The following is a 20,675-nucleotide window of genomic DNA, read 5'->3' as shown; positions in this document are numbered from 1 at the left end:
TTATCCTTTGTTGGGCTTGTCTCTGAATCAAGTAGAGGCAAATCAGCCCCACTCTAGGGAACACCAGGAAAGGAATACTAATTCCTGCAAATCTTTCATAGCTTACAGCTGCCACAATTTTCCCATGTGTTCAGATAATAGTACACAGGTGCTTATTTTGATGGCAGCAGATAATGATGGTTTATGGCTGTGCAGACTGGAGACCTCTATCCACATCTTCTTTACCCCACCCCCCAGGTTTTTGCTCCTAGAGCAAAGTCTAGTTGGTCTTTGGGTCTCTGAGTAGTTGGCCTTTGGGTCTCTGAGTATTTCTTAAAAGTGAAGCTCCAATATCTATACCAGAGAGGCAAACAAAGAATGCCAGCAAATATCTGTATCTTTGCTATATTTGTATACCTAATTTTAACCCCTGAAAAATTTGTAGGTAGCTTATAATTTGAATAAAGTGACGTGCAGAAATGGAAAAATTAAAGGTAAAGAAAAATAAAAAGTTATTCACTGAAGAAAAGAAAAATATAGGGAGTCGGGCAATAGTGCAAGGGTTTAAGCGCACATGGTGCAAAATGCAAGGACTGGCGTAAGGATCCCGGTCCCAGCCCTCAGCTCCCCACTTGCAGGGGAGTCACTTCACAAGCAGTGAAGCAGGTCATCAGGTGTCTATCTTTCTCTCCCCCTCTCTGTATTCTCCTCTTCTCTCCATTTCTCTCTCTCCTATCCAACAACAATGACAACAATAATAACTACAACAATAAAACAACAAGGGCAGCAAAAGGGAATAAATAAATAAATAAAATTTTAAATAAAAGGAAAAGAAAAATATACATACAGGTGGTCATTTGGAAAAATAACCTGGCAGTCCCTAAGTGTATACCTAAGAGAACTGAAAACATGTATCTGCAAAATACTTTTACTTGAATGTTCACAGTAACATTCATAAGAGCCCCTAAGTGGAAACAACCCAAATGTTCATCAGCTGATGAACAAAATGTAGATTGCTTATTAGTGTTACAAATATTTCATAGGATATCTACTTGGATCCACTTGGAAAACATTAAGCTTGAGTCAACCTTGAAATCATTAAGCGAAGGAAGTCACAAAGGACACATATTTTATGAGTCCATTTATGTGATATGTCCAGAGTAGACAAATTCATGTAGGCAGAAAGAATGAGCAATGTCTAGCAGTTAGAAAAGGAGGAGAGAGGTGGATGGGAAGTGATAATGGGTACAGAGTTTCTCTTGGGAGCAATGAAAATGTTCTAGAGTTAGAGTTGGTGTGATTATAGCTGCGACTATAGCAGTAACCACTAAAGTATATGCCTTAAAAGAGTAAGCATCCTGGCATGCACTCTAACTCCAATTTAGAAACACTTAAAAAACATTTGGTTGGTAATGGCTGCATAACTGACATAGATGGCTGCATAACTGACATAGATAAAATTTAATTTCACCTGAGTTTCTTAGTAGCCAAAGTTATACAAAGGATGCTGTTAGTCACATACTTAGCAAAACAAACACATCTTGGCATAAAAGGAAACAGCTTTGAATAGTTGAGCATGCTGGAACAAATTACAGAGGAGGTTGACAGGAATTCTGGGGAATGTCTGAGTTAATGGATTGGTCAAGACAGGAGACTGTTGACTGTCTAAAATAAATTCTAGTAGGAAGTTATGAGGGATAAAGGAGGACAAATATTGCTAGAATTTCACCTATCTGGTTAAATTGGCCAAAGGGAGTATTTCTAATAACAGCAAGAGATTGTGAAGGGGCAGTGAGTATGGGTAAGGATAGTGTCCTTGGTTCTGAGTGGTCATTTCCTTCTGAACCAGAATCATTCTTGTACATTCTAGCTCTTCTAGGTGTATCTACTTTATTTTCCCGTAGGTGGCAGTATTCTTATTATTGACTCAGCCAGGCCTCATAAATTTTAAAAAAGCAGAACAAGGAGAGGAGCCATTTCAGCATTGTTTTGGGAGCAGGAGTACTTATGCTTCCTGGATTAATGTAGAGACTTTTAAAACTGGAGAGATTATCATTACAGGGGGTCCTATCAACCACTGCCTAGAGCCAAATGGCAAAAGTCAAGACCTAGGAAAAAGCTCTCTACTCAAACCCTAAACTCTTAGTCAGATAAAAGTCGAAATTGACTGTTTGTATTTTAAAACACCAGAGAGCGCTGCTGTGCTATGGCCAAACCTGCAGCTGTTACGCTCTGACACAGTCCTCCACCCCTAAGGTGCTAACAAAGGAGTCTCACTGCTTGGGGGCAAGCTGGTCTTTAGTGACACCTTTAAACGTTCAGACATGAGAATCCAATGCAGAACTGCCTATCAGGACACAAAAGTCAGTAGATCTCTGCAGAGCACAATGGAATAAAGCTCAGTCAGGGAGGTACTTACAACAAGCCCAGTATAGGCTGAGGGAGAGCCTAGTGCATCCAGTATCCTCCCCACTAATTGCTGGTTTAGCCTCTGACTGATCTTACTTTCCCTCAGCTCTCTCACTCTTCTCAGAATGGGGAACAGGAGACCTGGGGGTGGGTTCTCCCAACCTTATTCACTCACACAGGAGAAGAGGATGAGGTTCCTCCTGTAGCACCACATGCCACTGGAAAGGCGGGTTCCAACCCTGGTCATTGAGCAGAACTTGGCAGAGGCTACACAGGCATGTAACTCACTCAGCCAGGCCCAATAACTTGACATTTCTTGCTTCACCATGACTCCCTGTCTTTCCATTCCAAGGATCCCTGAAGTTTCTAATAGTGTCTGGTGGCCTCAGGCAGAGTCTTCTATTTGAGATAAGTTCTGTTTAGTCTCTGATGCATGTCTGGCTTAAGCAGAGCCTCACATTGGGCTTTTTAGCTAAAGGAAGAAATGCAGGAGAAAATGGGACTCTGGGGAGATTCAGAACAAAAGGAGTTAGAGGGGGCCAGGTGATGGGACCCCTGGTTGAGTGCGCATATTACCATGTGCAAGGACCTGGGTTAGAGCCCCACTCCCACCCTGCAAGGGGAAGCTTCACAGTAGTGAAGAATACAGGTGTCTATATATCTCTCTCTTTCTCTTCCTTCCCCTCATCTCTCAATTTATCTCTGTCCTATCCATTAAAGCAATAAAATGGAAAAATCAAATTTAATTTAATATACAAAAAGAAGTTAAAAAGTAGAGCACAGTTAGCAGGTAGAACTCAAGACTTGCCATATATGTTAGAGTGATGTTCTGAGCCCTTTCTTGAAATAAGTACAATAAATATTTTTTTAAAAACTGAGATATGAACAATAGGTTTTGCTATACATGAAAGCCTGGTGTGGAAATTTGGGGAAATTCATGTCTTGTATTCCTCCAGCATCCAGTTTCCAACACCACTGAACTGGAACTCTCTATTTCCTCTAACAATATGACCTTTTCTTAAATGAAAGTCTAGCTCTCCTCCTATTCACCCCCACCTCAGGAACTGCTGAAGAGGGTGCTATCTGCCAGGACCAGGTGGCTTCAGCAAGCTCTCCCCTCCTCCTCCTCTCTGTAGACATTAAGACTGACCCAATGGCAAGGGACTGTTCACAGATGATTACAGGAGTGGAATTTAAACAATTCCATTTTGGCATCGGCAGGGTTTATACCCATCCTCAACAAAGAGAACAAAGCATCTCCACAGCCAGTGAATCATCCGTGATCCAAATTATCTTACCAGATTCAGACTTTTGAGACAAGAGGAATCATTAGACTTAACATTAGAGACTATTAATTACATGAATAGTCAATAGACAATAGACAAACTGGGACAACATTGAGCCCAACAAAGATTGATCATCGCACTCAGTTGTGGGAATTGGTGCCTACTGTCATCTTCCCACCTCTTACTTCCTAAGAGAGTATGCCAGGAACTCTCACTCCCATGTAAGAGCCTGATTGAATTGTATGGAGTTCACCCCATTTCCTGATAGGAACAGCTAGAGGAAGATGTGATGTGTGTTGATTCCTCATGACTTTTAGCATGTGAATTCCATACGTACAGCTTGTATTCCAGAAGCAGGGCTGCAGCTAGGAGACAGGACCACTATCAGTACAGGGAGTCTTGTCCTGCATGTAGCTGACAGCTCCAGGCATAGGCTATGACTCAGGGTGAGACCAGATCTACCTAGGGATGGCTGACTGGAAATGAACTCTTTCCTGACAGATGCCTTTCCCAGCTGTACCAGTCATCTTAACTCTCCTAAGTCCCCTCATAAGCCAGGAACACCCTGCTGCCCTGGTCCAGGCAGAAATCATAAAGCTTTCTAATCCAAGTCAAGGCATACTAAGCTCTCCCTTAGGAACTCTTCGGTGCTTCTCCCAAGTCCATTGTCCCTGAAACGTGCCTATACTTGTGTGGCTGGCTCCTAGCAGCTTAGCGACTTTTTACTGCATTTCAGAGTTGGCTCCCTGTAAGTGCCTGCTGGGTTGTAACCAGATCAAAGGAACTGTGTCTACACCCTCTTCCCCAGCATGTACTTATCCAGCCAATGGACCAAGATGTTTCCCTCCTTGCTTAGGAGATATTTCTATATTTCTAGTGGCCCTCTCTTTCCAGGTTTCTCAGAGGATTTCAATGAGGAAACTTAGGGGTCAGAAGTCACTCCTACCTAGTATGAAGGCCACCACGTAGTTGGAGATCTGACCCATGCCAACGATGACAAACAGCACAGTGAACATTTCCCAGCTGGTGGAGAAAATCTGCAGAAAGCTGAAGCCAGTCTGTACAGCCATGGTTGCAAATAGGATCTTCTTTCTGCCAAACCTGTGAAGTGTCACACAGCACAAAACATGACCCATGCAAGCTAGCTTCTGCAGTGTTAACTCAGGACCTGCGGCAAACCCTGAGTCAGCCATTGCTGCAGACTAGTTTTCTTCAGGGATGTTATGGACTTTTCTCCTCATCACATTTCCCAAAGGCCCTCCTTGGTGATGCATCAGACACCCATCTGTTTAGGAAGTACCTTTAGAGATCCTCAGCCTCCTTAGGGATCTTAAACTTAAACCAGAACCATGTGGAAATCTGCTTTTTAGCACCAGTCAGAGGCAGAAGTTGCCACTATGTGTGTGGAAAGTGAGTACTATGCAGATTGTAGAAACAGCTAATGTCAGCAGTATGGGAATCCTGTCCATCCAGAACTGAGTCCCTGTTTCTCAGGGGTTTTCAACCCTGGCTGCATTTGATATCACTTGGTGTTTGTTTGCTTATTTATTTTTCTTTCTTCCTTTATTGGGGGATTAATGTTTTACGTTTGACAGTGAATACAATAGTTTGTACATGTATAACATTTCTCAGTTTTCCATATAACAATACAACCCCCACTAGGTCCTCTGTCATCCTTTTCCAGGACCTGTACTATGCTTTTTTACTTATTTATTGCCTCCAGGGTTATCACTAAGGCTCAGTGACAGCAGTATGAATCTACTGCTTCTGGTGGCCATATTTTCCTTTTTTATTTTTCCTATTTTATTCAACAGGACAGAAAGAAATTGAGAGGGGAGGGGAGATAGAGAGAGGGAAAGAAAGATAGACACCTGTAGACCTGCTTCACAGATCATGAAGTGACACCCCCCACACACACCTGCCTCGCTGGTGGGAGCTCCTTGTGCTTTGCACTATGTGCACTTAACCCAGTGTGTTACTCTCTGGATCCCCTAGAGAATTGTTTTAAATGGGGGTACCAATGCCACACCTCTGGAGATTCATATTGTCTGAGATGTAATTTGGATATTGGGACTTTAAAAAAATACATCTCAGACAAGTCTAGTGTGCGAGTAAAATGGCAAACCGCTGACCTATGGCAAGTGTAGCCTTTAGCAACGCCAATTAGTGACACTGTATTTGGCTGAAGGCTTCATTTCACATTCTCTTGTGACTAATGGGTAGAATGGAGCACAGGTATGAAAACAATTTCTCACTCCTTTCTCCGAACTCATGCAGCTGGTCTTGGAGTCCCACTGGGCATTTTAAGTGGGGGAGGACAGTCACTTTTCTGGCAAAACTTTCCTAAGTCATCATTTAGTACTCCCATCTTCCTGTTCTGTTCCCATACAGCATTCAGGAGCCAGTGGAGCACTTTCCTTTTTTCTTTCTTTCTCTCTTTTTCTTTTTTCTTTTTTTCTTTCTTTTTTTTTTTTCCTCCAGTGTTATTGCTGAGGCTCAGTGCCTGCACTATGAATCCACTGCTCCTGGAGGTCATTTCCCCCCATTTTTGTCACCTTTGTTGTTGTTATTGCTGTTATTACTGTTGTTGTTGGATAGGACAGGGATAAATATAGAGAGGAGGGGAAGACAGAGAGGGGGAGGGGAAGATAGGCACCTGCAGACCTGCTTCACTGCTTGTGAAGCGACCACCTGCAGGTGGGGAGCCGGGGGCTCGAACTAGAATCCTTACGCCTCACTTCATGCCATGTGCACTTAACCTGCTGTGCTACCACCTGGCCTCCACCAGTAGAGCACTTTTCCTCCAGACTGAGCTACAGGAGGCCCAGAACCAGCTTTGGTGAGTTCCAAGGTCCCAGTTCCCAGGCAGGGACCTGACCTGCAGCAGAAGCAGGTGCACAGTTAATAAGTGGGGCTTGCTGTCTGCCCTTCACTCTCACTGGTGACTGTTTATAGGTAGACCATGGTGACCCAAAAGCTAGGGGGCAGGAAAAGAGGCAGTGGTTATGACCACAATATGTTTTTCATTTATTCATTGCTGCTGAAACCTACCTCCAGCCTACCTGATCCCACTGCTCCCAACAAACTATATATTTTTCTTTCAACCCAAGGAAAAAAGACACAGAGAAGGAGAAAGAGAACACGAAACATCACCACCCTGCTTCAGCATTCACCTTGACACTGTGCAGGGTGCTCCTACATGGTACTAGGGCTTTGGTCCTCACACTCAGCAAAGTGTGTGTTTACCTGGTGATACACCTCTTGGCCCCAAAGTTTCTTTCTTTCAGAGGTCTGGTGATGTAAGAACTCCACTTTCCAGTAGGAGGAAATGCCCTCTCCTCACCTTTGTCCACAACTCTGGAAGTGCCAAGCTGAGAGGATGAACAAAATAGGTTCTGGCAGAAGCATGAAGGTGAGGAGGACAGAAAACATCATGGCTTCTCTGGTCTGACTCAGTGGGCTGAGGGGCCTTCCTTTCACTGAGAGGAACCCTAAATCTAACCCATCCCAGCACAGGCAGTGACTTGACATGGGGCCCCATCCCACCTGCCCTCCTTCCCCATGCATTTACCTGTCTGACAGTTGCCCAGACACGAAGGAGCCGAGGAGCACACCTACGAAGAACAGGGAGGTGGTGAGGGGCGTCTTCCAGTTATCCTGACACACCAGACTCCACTGCCAGGAAAGAGACAACAGGAAATATGAACCCAGCTTTCCAGCAGGCCCAGCCCTAGTCCAGCCCCAACAGAAGATTAGCATGACAGTTGAACAGCTCTGCTTCCTTGAACCAGACAGTTGCTTTTTTGCAAAGACCACAGACCTCAAAGCCTTGGAGTTGACTGCTAACCCTGCCATTCATTGAGGCAAATCACTGCCACCCCTAAGATGCACTTTCCTTTTATGAAAGGAAGAGTGATGCCTCCAACTCTGCTCCCATCACAGAAGAAAGGAGAGGAATCATAACTGTGATAGGTGGCCCCTTAGCTGCAAGCAATATGAAACATAGGTTACATTGCTGTTTCAGAAAGCATTCCAGCTTGAAGGAAAGGTATTAATGACTAGGCCCCAAGGCATAAAGCACAGCCACATGGTTCAAGTATAAAAATATGTGCTTCCTTGTTGCAAGTGCAAATGAGAGCCAGAATACTCGCTGGATAGGGCATGAACCCTGCCGTGAGTGGAGACCAGGTTTAAGCCCTGATACCTGGGATACATGGGAGTGTCATGGAGTGGTGGTAAACTCTGTTGTAGAGTCTTTCTTTCTGAATGAAAAAAAAAAATAAAGTCATGGTGGAAGTGGTGAATTCCTACAGACATTTTACACACACACACACACACACACACACACACACACACACACACACACACACACACACATCAAATGGCTGGGGGTGGGGGACAGAGAAGGAGGGAGGTCTTCACATGTTCTGAGCTGACTCCTCTGGAGAATGGAGAAGCCTGACTCACACACACACTGTAGGCCTGACATGGGGCCCAGTGAGCTGGAACCCAGGTACCACACTCCAATATTCCTTATCTCTCTTCCACAGTCCTCCACCCACCTTGCCACAAGTCTGGTCTCTCCCATCCCCCAGGGCCCATGTGTTCTTTTAATGTTAAACAGGTTCCTACTGGTGGATCCCCAAAAGGCAGGCTCCAGCCAAATTTTCAGTTGAGAGCTGAGAACAGAAAATTCAATAGAATCTCAAGGGAGGTTGCAACAATTTCAGTCTGCTCAATGAGCTTTCATTGATTTAAGATATAAGCTGGTACTGACAAATATTTTGTGGCTTTGGGTCAGAGTGTTGCGTTGTGTGGCAAGACAATTGAGCTAGGAAGAAAGACCCCTTGCCTGTCACCCAAAACAGCTCCCTTAGTAGTGCTGCTGCTTCTGTGATGTTCACAAAGCAGCCCAGTTTTCAGTGCTCACATCTAAAATAGATTTTAAAACGACTTCATATAGTTCTTATTTATTTTTAATTTTATTTTATTTTATCAGTGATTTAATATGATCAACAAGATTGTGGGATAAGAGGGGTACAATTCCATATAATTCCCACCACAGTGTTCCTTTTTATTTATTTATTTATTCATTCATTTTTTTTTTTTTGTCACCAGGGTTATCATTGGAACCTACATAGTTTCACCATTCCCAATGCCATTTTTCTCCTTTTCTTTTTTTTAATAGTGAGTGACAGAGAGAGAAAGAGAGAAAGAGGAGAAGGAGAGCTATCTACAGCACTGCTCCACTTCTCATGAAGCTTCACCCTTACAGATAAGGATAAGGGTTTGAACCCATATCCTTACGAATGGTAACGTATGTCTCTACCAGGTAAGTCACCACCCAGCTCCAATTCATTCTGCAACAGAGAGCAGTATGTATAAGGATACATCCAAAAACAAAGTGTAAAACAAAGAGCTAAAGGAACCAGGGCAAATAACACAGGTTTAAGCCAAATACAGCTCATTGAGTAGCCAGACTTGCCACATGGACATCCCAGGTTTCAGCTTTAGCACAGAACAGACATACTATAGTATCAGAGGAAGCTCCCATGCTGTGGTGTCTCTCTTCCTCTCTGTTTATATGAATGAAAAAGTGGCCTGGGTCGGCAAAATAGTTCACTTGGGTAGTGTGCTACTTTGCCATGTGCATGGCCCAGGAAGCTTCAGTGCTGAGGTCCCTTTCACCTTCACTTTTTCTGCCCCCCCCCTCAAAAAGAAATAAAGAAAAAAAAAGCTAGTGGGGGGCCAGGCCTGGTTAAGCACTCACATTACAGAGCACAAGGACTTAGGTTCAAGCTCCTGGTCCCCACCTACTGGGTTAAACTTCACTAGTAGTGAAGCAGGACTGAAGTTGTCTTTCTCCCTCTTTATCTCCCTCCTCAATTTCTTTCTGTCTCTATTTTTTTAAAAAGAGCTGGTTAAAAAAAAAACAGAGTAGTGAAACCACACATGTGAGAGGAGAGGTCTTGACTCTGGGGGAAAAAAAAAGTACAGGGAACTCTGGCTTGCAAAAAAAAAAAAAAAAAGTCAGGGGGTAAGACTGAACCTGACTATACTGCCCAAGTCCTGCAATTTTGCAGGGAGGTTCTGGCTCTAAGTATTCCAGAATCTCAGCTTTCAGCCTACAGAAACTCAATTTTGCTCAGTACAGAGACCCAGAAGAAGTATCTCCTGTATATTTCCTCTCCCAAGGGAGTTACTCTGTGATGTTGAGGTTAATATCCTTGAGAACACCCCCATCCTAGAAACAATAGTGAGACTCATGAGGCTGCCTCTAACAGTGTCCACTGTGCTGACCACAGCTTGTATGCCCAAGCAGGGCTCTGAAGGAAAACAATGTGGGCTTGGAGCTGATTCTCAACCCTTCGCCTCTATACTGTCACCCTCCCTCCTCTGATCAAGTGTAAATCTGAGTAAAAAGCAAGAGTAGGGTTGCTATAGCTGGGGTTGCTGAATAGGTTTCAGGGGAAAAGGCTCAATTTTTCTAAAATTGTATATGTGCCCTGCTAGTTCATGAGTCTGAAGAGGTAGACAGGACATACATCTGAATGAATAGTTACCCACTTCCCCCAAATCACTGATCAAAGTGTCAGAAAAATGCTTGGGATCTGCACCAATGTGTAGATTCATCACTGAGGCCCTAAAGTCTGATGATGTATAGTGTGACACATTTTACAGATTAAACTGAGATGCTGAGACTGAAAGCACAATAAGTAAATGGGTAACTAGGTGTCATCTTGGGACACAGGACTCAATCCTGTACCAATACCCTGCTTTGAACATGAATTCCAAATGCTAGCTCAAACGAGATGATTAAATGCTAACCCCTCAACTTCTTCAAGGAATGTGATACCAAGACTAGGGATAGAAAAGCCTCCACCACGGCTGTTAGATTTGGACAGAGGCAACAAAACCCTCAAGGTTAATAGAAGTATTAATTTATCCATTATCAACCATCACTAGTCCATCTGCAGTAGAGTAAAATTATCTATCCTGCCTTAGGAGAGGACAAATAGGACTCCTAGATAAACAGGAAAGAGGAGAGTTTCAGATGCAAAGGCAGCTATCAAATAAGTAAAGGTAATTGCAGGCCTGGCTACCTAATTTTCAGGGCCAGTGAAAATTGAAAGTGAAGAACCCTTTATTCAAAAATGTTGTATAGAGTAGGGAGGTTCTCAGCTACTATGTCCTGTAGAATGCTTTCATCCTGTCCCTCTCTTTCTTTCTTTGGAAAGCCAATAATATGTGTATATCATCTTTCAAAGTCATCCCATATGTCTCTGTTGTTGTTTTTAGTATCTCTTATTGAGATCTCTTTCTCCTTTCTTAATTTCCTCTAGTTAATCCTCAATCTTGCTAATTCTGTTTCTTGCCTCACTTATTCTGTTCTTTCTCCCCTCTGTTGTTTTCTGTAGCTCAACTATTTTGTTACCCTGTTCCAATATATATTAGCTTGTTCAGCTAGTTGTGCTCTTAGCTCAGCTATTTCAGCTTTCTTAATGCTATTTCAAATTTCAGCTCTCTAATTACCTTGAGATAGTGTTTTCACTCAGAGTCTCATTTGTTGTTTCCCCATTTCTAATGATATTACTTTCAAAAGCTTTCCTCACTCCTGTGCTTAAATTAGTGTGTGGATGTTGTCCTCATTCTTATGTGCTTCTACCTTTGGGAAGATATTATCTGGGCTTTTGTCATGGTTCATTTCTCCAATGTTTCTTCTTGGTTTAACCATTGTATATGGTGTGTTAGGAGGTCCCTCTTTCAGTACTTTTCAATTCACTAATCACACTTGCCCAGATTGACTTGTTTGTCTAAGTAAAGTACTTAAAGAGTTCACAGTTGTAGAAATTAACAGTTGATTCAATGTTCTCTCATTCCCTGAGGTAACAGTGTCTGTTAAACCCTCTTATGTTCTCTATCTTCCCAGTAGGCTATGGGAGCCTAAGGCTTTTTAAATATAAGCAGATTTTTTTGCTTACTCACTTACTCCTAACCAATGGATAAAACAGAGTGGTGGGGGCAGTAGCACAGTAGGTTAAGCACACATGGCACAAAGCACAAGGACCAGAGTAAGGATCCTGGTTTGATACCCACCTGTAAGGAAGTCACTTCACAGGTGGTGAGGCAGGTCTGCAGGTGTCTATCTTTCTCTCCCTCTCTCTGTCTTCCCCTCCTCTCTCCATTTTTCTCTGTCCTCTCCAATAACAGTGACAGCAATAACAATAATAACAATGATGAACAACAAGGGCAACAAAAAGGGGGGAAAATATCCTCCAGGAGCAGTGGATTCATAGTGCAGGCACTGAGCCCCAGCAATAACCCTGGAGGCAAAAAAAAAAAAACAGAGTGGGGGGTAGTTAGTACAATGGTTATGCAAAGAGACTCCCACACTCTGAGGGTCCAAAGTCCCTAGCCCAACCTCTGTTCCATCCCTAGCTAGAACTGAGCCAAGCAGCACTCTGTGGCCCTGTGTTTCTGAATAAATCCTGATTTCTGAGGGAATTAGTCATCCTTTTCCCTTTTTTTATTTATTTAAAAAAGGAGAATTAACAAAAACATAGGATAAGAGGGGTACAACTCCACTCAATTCCCACCACCAGATCTCCATATCCCATCCCCTCCCCTGATATTCACCCTTTTTCCTAATTTACCAAGAGAATGATATGAAAAGTTTCCTACTATATAGCCACACCTCCTTACCACCATGAGTGTAGATTTTTCTCCTGAGGCACCAGGCCAGATCTCTGACCCCCTATGTCAGTATAGGGCTTCCTTGCTGATATTTCAGCCCCTGAGGGGCAACAGCAGTGGAGACTCACAGTTGTAAATTGGTGAGGCTTAAGTTCGCCTCCCCTCAGCAGTCTTTTTGTTGATAAAACTCAGACCAGAGGTGGTGCTTCAACTGGCAGCCTGTCACACTGGTACCAGCCGCTCCTGGGTAGGTACAGACTTTTAGCCCCAGGAATCTCTCCTTAAACCCTTCTCTGTTCATGATACACACGTATTTTCACTCACCCATGGCTTGATGGGTTCCTAGAGTGATCCTAGTGTTATCTTGTTGTATTCTCAGGTGATCCTCTTTGCTTACTTTTTGTTCAAAAAATGATTAAGGATTTCAAGTAGCAGGGAGGGTGACTCATTAAAAAAAAAAAAAGGTAAATCTTTTATCCTCATTAATTAAAAGTACTTAAGCTCGTACCTTGCATGACGAAGTCCTGGCTTAGATCCCTGGCATGAAGTAGTGCTCTAGTCAAGATGTCAACAGTAGAAACAACAGAGCATTAAAACCAAGTATGGGGCACAGTGTAATTGCTCCAATTACATGCATGAAGCTACTCTGGAAGGGGTAGAGCCTGGTCTCTTTGGAGGAGGAGAACCCTGGTAAAAATTATGTGATGGCTAGTTCCCCATATTTCTTCTATGTAGGAGATACAGTCATGGTTCTAGGGCCTCTGTCCTTCCCAGAAGAGGGCCTCAAGAAGCCCTGTCCACATCAAGCAACACAAAAGAAGCAGGGTATAGGCAAGTGCCTTAGGCTGTTATCTGCCTCTAGAGACTTCTCACACCTAGGAAAGGAAGGCAGCTGGATCTCATGGCTACCTGTGGTTGATGCTAAGGCCAGGTCCTCCTTTGGAGAATCACTGTGCCTAAGAAGTTGTTTTGGAAAGCAACAATAGGATACAGGAGATTGATGGAGAAATTTGTATATGTGGATAATGGGACTAAAGCCCAGTAAACCAACTATCAGCTTGAAGAAAGGTCCTTTTGGCCACATGGCTTTTGTGTAGGAGGTCAGCCTCTACCTGCTCCTAACCCCTTGGCATCTGAGGGTTGAGCTCCACTAGCTATCTCGGTACCAGGTAATTTCTTGGGGTTAAAAGTGACATGGTGGGCCCATTTGAAGACAGCATTTCCCTTGATGGGACTGGACTGTGCCTGTCATCTCTGCACACATGTATACACATTCACACATGAGTGTACATGGCCAGCTCAGAGGCTAATGGATGATGATGACGTGATGAGGAACAAGGTGGAGTTGCTCTGGAGCTATGCTTTTAGAGCAAATACTTGACTTTTATCAAGCATAAGCCAACTCTCCACAATTCCTTTGACCCAAACGTACTTGGTGGGGACCTTGGATGTTACTAAACCTTTGGATGTCCCAAAGTTACTAGGTCTGTCTTATCCTTGAACTTCTAGGTCAGATCTGAGTTTTCTAAGAGATCAGAAGTGCTGTGGAAATAGAATAATGGTTAGGCAGATGGCTTTCATGCCTGAGGCTCCAAGATTTCCAGTATCCCCATTAATTAGAGCTGAGCAGTTCTCTGGTTAAAAAAAGGGAAGAAAGAAAGGAAAGAAAAAGATGAAAGAAAAAGAAAACTCTAACAGATCAGAATGAACTCTATGTCACTGGACCATCTGGGCTTCAGCTATGCTTATAACAATAACTATCTATTGCCTACTTAAACTAAGACAGCAAGGAACCTTCCCTTCTCTCTATAAAACCCATATTTCTCCCAGTCCTGGAATCTCTCGGGCTTGGCTCGTTTTCCTTTATGCTTCTCTTGATCCATACCATTTGATACTGCATCTTTTGATCTTAGCCAAATCAATGCAACCAGTATTACCTCGACATGTTTCACTTTAGATTGTATCCAGAGACACCAGACATGGGATGTCAGCCCTTCAGCTCCAGTACTCTGATGAGACCTTTCCTAGCTCATGGGATTTCTTAATTCCATTTTGAGTGGTGCACTTCCCAACAAAGTTACAGAACCTAGATATAGACCAGGACTCATGGGCTAGGGCACATGTGCACATGTATCCATAAGTTAGGGGAAAATATATACCTTAAAATAAAAGTGTGCAATGGTCTACAGTGACTCAAAAAGTACAAGCAAGAGAGAAGATCTAAGAAAGACACCATAAAGTATTTACTCAAATAGTTTATACCTATACCTACATACCCTCCTCCCCTACTTCCTATTTCACTTCCCTCAATCACTCTAACTAACCCTGTCAGATAAAGTAAAGACTACAAAGGCAAGAGACCAGCACACTTTAATGATGGCCCATTTGGTCACTACTAGGCCACCCCATCATTTGGGGCCCTAGTGTGGAAACCCTGAGATTCCCACATAGATATGATGGACCTAGACCTCTAACAGTTACCTCTCTCCATCATCACTGGTCATATCCATCAGGAACAGCATCATGGACCCTCTTATAGACCCTTACAGGACCTTGGCCTCAATGTGGAACAACAGTGGTAGAGACTGCCCCACTCTCTGAAGGGAGACTGGGTTAAAATACTCTGCCACTCAAGGAAGATGGGTCCTGAAATGAGTGCAGCCTGGAATGTTCCTTGTTATGACCACAGAATGCAAGCTCAGACCTATAGAGATACAGAGGTTATATAGGTTCCTATACTGAATGTGGGCCCCAGAGCAAATCGATAGGGCTTACAGTTAATGGTATTTATGTACTTTTTGCATATTTGGGAGTTACTCTCTTCCCTAATCCAGTTTTTTAGTCCTATTTCCAACTCTGACACCATCTCCCCAGATAATACTTTTAGCTTACCTGCATGTTAGCTGTCAGACTTGGGCAAAAATTAGTAAAGTTGTGGGCCCACTGGAATATACCTAAAATAAACTTGCTAGCTTTTTCTAAAATAGAGACTCTAAATCTCATCTGTTATATTTTTACCTTTAGGTTACTAATTATCAAACAATTTGTTCTGCTTTATATCTTAATGCCTTTTAGTCACCAAGTTGCAGATGCTACTATGACATCAACCTGACTTCCCTTGGGCAGATGACCTCTCCAGTGTGTCCTGGAATCCCACCTCCTTAGAGCCCTATCCCACTAGGCAAAGATAGAAGCAGGCTGGGGGTATGAACTGACCCTCCAATGCCCATGTTCAGTGGAGAAGCCATTACAGAAGCCAGACCTTTGACCTTCTGCACCCCATAATGATCTGGTTCTGTACTCCCAGAGGGGTAAAGAATAGCAAAGCTTCCAATGGAGGGGGAGGGTTGTGGAAATCTGGTGGTGAGAACTGTGTGGAATTGTATCCCTCATCCTATGGTTTTGCTGATCATTATTAAAATAATAATAACGAAAAAGGTAAGAACCCAGGTTATAAAGTAATTAGAGATGGGAAGTCACTGTTGCCATAACAGGATGTGCCTTTTATGTTTCTCATTAGTATTAACAAGGCGGTCTACACATGCAGTGTACTGAGTGCTCCCTAAGTGCTTTGTATTATCTCAAAAGATAACACAGGAGCTGCTGTATGATGAGAACCTGTCATTGCCATGTGAAAAAGGTACTTTTCTTCATCCCCACTTTTTTTATTGGTACTTTAATAATTATTGACAAGACTGGGATAAGAGGGGTACAATTCCATACAATTCCCATCTCCAGAGTTCCATATCGCATCCCCTCCATTGGAAGTGTCCCTATTCTTTAATCCCTCTGGGAGTATGGACCAATGATCTTTATGGGGAGCAGAAAGTGTCATTCCCAGTTTATAAATGAAGAAATGAAGGCACAGAGCAATGAGACCACCATCTCAAGATCTAGTAGATTGGTAAAAGGAATTGCTAAATCATTATACTGTCCTTGAACACCTGCTCTGGGGCACACTGTGTGGAATACAAAGCAGACATGACCACTGCCTCCGCAAAGACCAAGGTCAAGCATACTTTACAGGACAGGTTAGGTGTGCACATGTGCATGCATGAGCTTGGTGTTTGCAGGACAGACTCTGTTCTGGGCCACTCCGCCCTTGCTCTCTAGAAAGAGAGGGAAAGAACTCTACTGTCATCCTCCTCCAAGGGACAGAATTCTAAAATCTGAACCCATCTGTGTTATTAGTTTAGATAACTAATGCTTGTACTAGGCTAGGCACATGGTAAATGTTTAACAAATAGGTGGCAAACAAATGTTGAACAATTAGGAATAAAAGAAAATGAGTTTAGAAAATATGTGGTATCAGACAACATCTTTTGAGAATTAGCTTCAAGGAGTGGGGAGACAGCTTAATAGTTATGCAAATTACTTTCATGCCTGAGGCCCTGAGCTCCCTTGTTCAAGCTTCAGCACCAACATAAACCAAAACTGAGCTTTGCTTGGAGGGGGTGGTGGTGGGGGAGGAGACAGAGGGAAGAATAAGGAGGGGGAGGAGAAGTGGGGGGAGGGAAGGAGGAGGAAGAGGCAAAGGAGAAGGAAGAGAAGTAAAAGGAGGAGAAGGAAGAAGAGGAAGGAAGGAAAGAAGGAAGGAAGGAAGGAAGGAAGGAAGGAAGGAAGGAAGGAAGGAAGGAAGGAAGTAAGGAAGGAAGGACTAATTTCAAACCCAAACTTCCTAATTTGCCATAAGAGATTACAAAGTTAAGAAGATCCTTCCTACCTGAATAGAACTGAGGACTCTGGAAGGTAGCCAGATGTTGAATAAAAAACACACACTTTTTTGGACCCTGCAGCTTTGGGCTGTGTGGTTTAGGATCATCCATGCAGTTCAGTCTACTTTTATCACTTCCAAAGACATAACAATACTCCCTCCTAAGGTTATAGTAAGCATTAATAGGAAATGTAAGTAATATCTGGCACATCTAACACTTTACAAACCTCATTAAATTTTAGTTCCTTTTTTACTAACCCTTTTTTTCCTTTCCTAAATTTTTTATCTTTATTTATTTATTGGATAGACTGAGCCAGAAATTGAGAGGGAAGGGGGTGATAGTGAGGGGGAGAGACTGAGAGACACCTGTAGAGCTGCTTGGCCACTCTTGAAGCTTTTCCCCTGCAGGTGGAGACCAGGGACTTGAATCTGGGTCCTTGCACACTATAACATGTGTGTTCAATGAGGTGTGCCACCCCGCCTCCCTTTTCTATTAGTCTTTGTCCTAAGTAAAACCATGACTTAGTAAAAAAAAGTACTCATGAATAAGCAAAATAAGTGATGCACATAAACCTAACTTGGGGAAAAATTCTGAAAAATAAGAACTTACTACTCAGTGATTAAAAACTAGGGAAGTTTTTTTTTTTTTTTTTTTTTTTTTACCACAAAGATAAACTCCCTTTATCAACCTAAGTGCCCATCAACAGCTGAACAGATAAGTTTGTAGTATGTGTGCACACTGGAATACTCTATATGCAGGATAAAATTCTTCCATATGCAACAACATGGATGAACTTAGAAAGAAAATGGCAAATATTTTGTTCACATGTCATACAGAGAGGAGGCAATCTGTTGTACTACATAAAACAAAAATATGCTTTTGAACTATTCAATATAATAACATTAGGGCAGTGGTGGTGGTGAGGAGGGGGTGGCTCAGCAGTAGGGTACATGTTTTGCATGCCTGAAGCCCTGGGTTTGATCCTCAGTAATACAGTAAATGATGGAGCATGCTTCTCTCTTCTCTCTCTCTCTCTTTTCTCTCTTTCTCTCTCTCTCTCTCTCTCTCTCTCTCTCTCTCTCTCACACACACACACACACACACACACACACACACACACACACACACACAAAAGAAACCATCACCCAGGCAAAGAGACTCCTCACAGAATGGGAGACAATTTTTACATGCCATACATCAGACAAGAGACAAATAACCAAAGTATATAAAGAGCTCACCAAACTTAGCAACAAAAAAGCAAATGATATAATTCAAAAGTGGGAGATTTCCGGAGGCGGGGCTATGAGCAGCAGCAGATCTATTTCTCTCCTCTCCTCTCCTCTCCTGGATAACTAGGAATAACAAAGGAGACCACTTGGGACTGAAACAAGACAAGACTAGAAGGACTACAGGAACCCACCAAATCACTGGTGAGTGCAAACACACGTGGCTGGTGACAGAGAGGAGCCTAGGGAGAGACTAAGTGATTGGTAACAATCCGATGGTCTATCAGTTGAGACACCTCCTCCAGTCTGCTCCACCAATAAGGGGACAGCTGAAGGGAGGAGAGGACTCCCTGGAGACTCACCAAGTGCAACCCTGAGTCTCCATTGCTACTGTCCTCAGAATCTGGAACAGTGGCAGGGAGGGACACTGGGGGACAGAGATCTAACCAGGAAATTCAGGAGAAGACCTATACCTCCGTGGCATAGCTGTGGGGCTGTGAAAGTCTCTCTGCATAACCACCGTACTATCTCTGCCACACCCTGCCTTATCTCTTTGTCAGGAGTCAGTGATTAAGTTAAGAAGCCTACTTATAGTTAGAAGCCCTCAGGCTCCCATAGCCTACAGAGAAGAAAAAAATAATAAAAAAAGAGGCTTTTAAATCACTGAGCTCCAACTCAGGGATTAAAATACTATTGAAACAACTGTTAACTTCCACCACTTTGAACCCTTTAATTACCTTACTTAGATACAAGTCAATCCAGGAAATAGTGATCAGTAATTTGAAAAGTACTAAGAGGGAACTCATAACATAATATATAAAATGGGTAAACCAACAAGAAGAAATATTGGAGAAACTAACCAGGACATCAGTCCAGCTAAAAGCCCCCCAAAGGGTGAAGCACAAAATAACAAGTTCAACATTCAAATATTAGCTAAGGAAATAATCACAGGAGTGAGTAAAGAGTTTGAAAGAATTGTAATCAGAAATACAGGAACAACAAATGAGACTCTGGAAGAAAACACTAACTATCTCAAGGTTATTAGAGAGCTGAAAGCTGAAATAGCTGAGCCAAGAACACAACTAGCTGAACAAGCTAAAACAGTATCAGAACAGGGCAACAAAATAGATGAACTCCAGAAAACAGTAGAGGGCAGAGAGAATAGAATCAATGATTCTAAAGACAGAATTAGCAAGATCGAGGATGAATTAGAGACAACTAAAAAAGAAGTAAGAGATCTCAAAAAGAGATTAAGAGATGCTGAAAACAACAACAAGACCTATGGGATGACTTCAAAAGAAATAATATACTCATTATTGGCTTACCAGAGGAAGAAAGAGAGGGAGAGGAAGAAAGCATTCTTCAGGCCATAATAGCTGATAACTTCTCTAGTCTAGACAACATCAAAGACATAAAAATTCAAGAAGCCCAGAGGGTCCCAAACAGAATTAACCCAGACTTAAAGACACCAAGACAAAGCCTATTTAGAATGGAAAGGAATAAGGATAAAGAAAGGATCGAAAGGATCCTGAAGGCTGCAAGAGAAAAACAGTCACCTACAGAGGAAAACCCATAAGATTAGCAGCAGACTTCTCCACACAAACACTACAGGCCAGAAGAGAATGGCAAGATATCTTCCGAGTGCTCAACGAGAAAGGCTTTCAACCAAGAATACTATATCCTGCTAGAATGTCATTCACACTAGATGCAGGCATCAAAACCTTCTTAGACAAGCAACAGTTGAAGGAGTCAACTATCACCAAGCCTGCCCTGAAAGAAGTTCTGAAAGGTCTTCTATAAACAGTCAGATCATCATAAATAGGACACATATCAGAACACTCTAAAACTCTACAAGAATGGCATTAAAATATCTTCAATCTTTGATATCAATAAATGTCAATGGCCTGAATTCACCTATTAAAAGACACAGAGTAGGAAGATGGATCAGAAAATACAACTCAACAATATGCTGTCTACAGGAAACCCACCTAACTCAACAAGACAAACACAGACTTAAAGTGAAAGGATGGAAAACTATCATACAAGCCAATGGCCCACAAAAAAGGGCAGGAACAGCTAGTCTCATATCTGACACGATAGACTTTAAAATAGATAAGATTTAAAAAGATAGGAATGGACACTACTTAATGCTCAAAGGATCAGTCAATCAAGAGGACTTAACAATTATTAACATCTATGCACCAATGAGAAGCGATCTAAATACATCAAACGTTTACTGAAAGAGCTACAGCAATATATTAACAGCAACACAGTCATAGTAGGGGACTTCAACACCCCACTCTCTCAACTTGACAGATCATCCAGGCAGAAAATCAATAAAGACATGAGGGAGCTAAATGAAGAGA

At 42.6% G+C, this 20,675-nt stretch overlaps 1 protein-coding gene across 1 annotated transcript in view; it reads right to left on the bottom strand.

Annotated features, from left to right (window-relative positions):
- Window positions 1–20,675, bottom strand: part of SLC22A4 (solute carrier family 22 member 4) — a 65,974-nt gene that overhangs the window by 26,507 nt on the left and 18,792 nt on the right. Inside the window, exons 2-3 of the mRNA XM_007519929.3 lie at window positions 7,246–7,349; window positions 4,621–4,775 (exon numbers count right to left, since the gene is read on the bottom strand). Coding sequence (XP_007519991.1) covers window positions 4,621–4,775; window positions 7,246–7,349 — 259 coding nt within the window. The remainder of the gene's footprint in view (window positions 1–4,620; window positions 4,776–7,245; window positions 7,350–20,675) is intronic.

Source organism: Erinaceus europaeus, chromosome 2 (assembly GCF_950295315.1).
Source record: "Erinaceus europaeus chromosome 2, mEriEur2.1, whole genome shotgun sequence".
Lineage (NCBI taxonomy): Eukaryota > Metazoa > Chordata > Mammalia > Eulipotyphla > Erinaceidae > Erinaceus > Erinaceus europaeus.
Note: the sequence above shows the minus strand (reverse complement) of the source record. Positions and strands in the feature narration are given on the sequence as shown.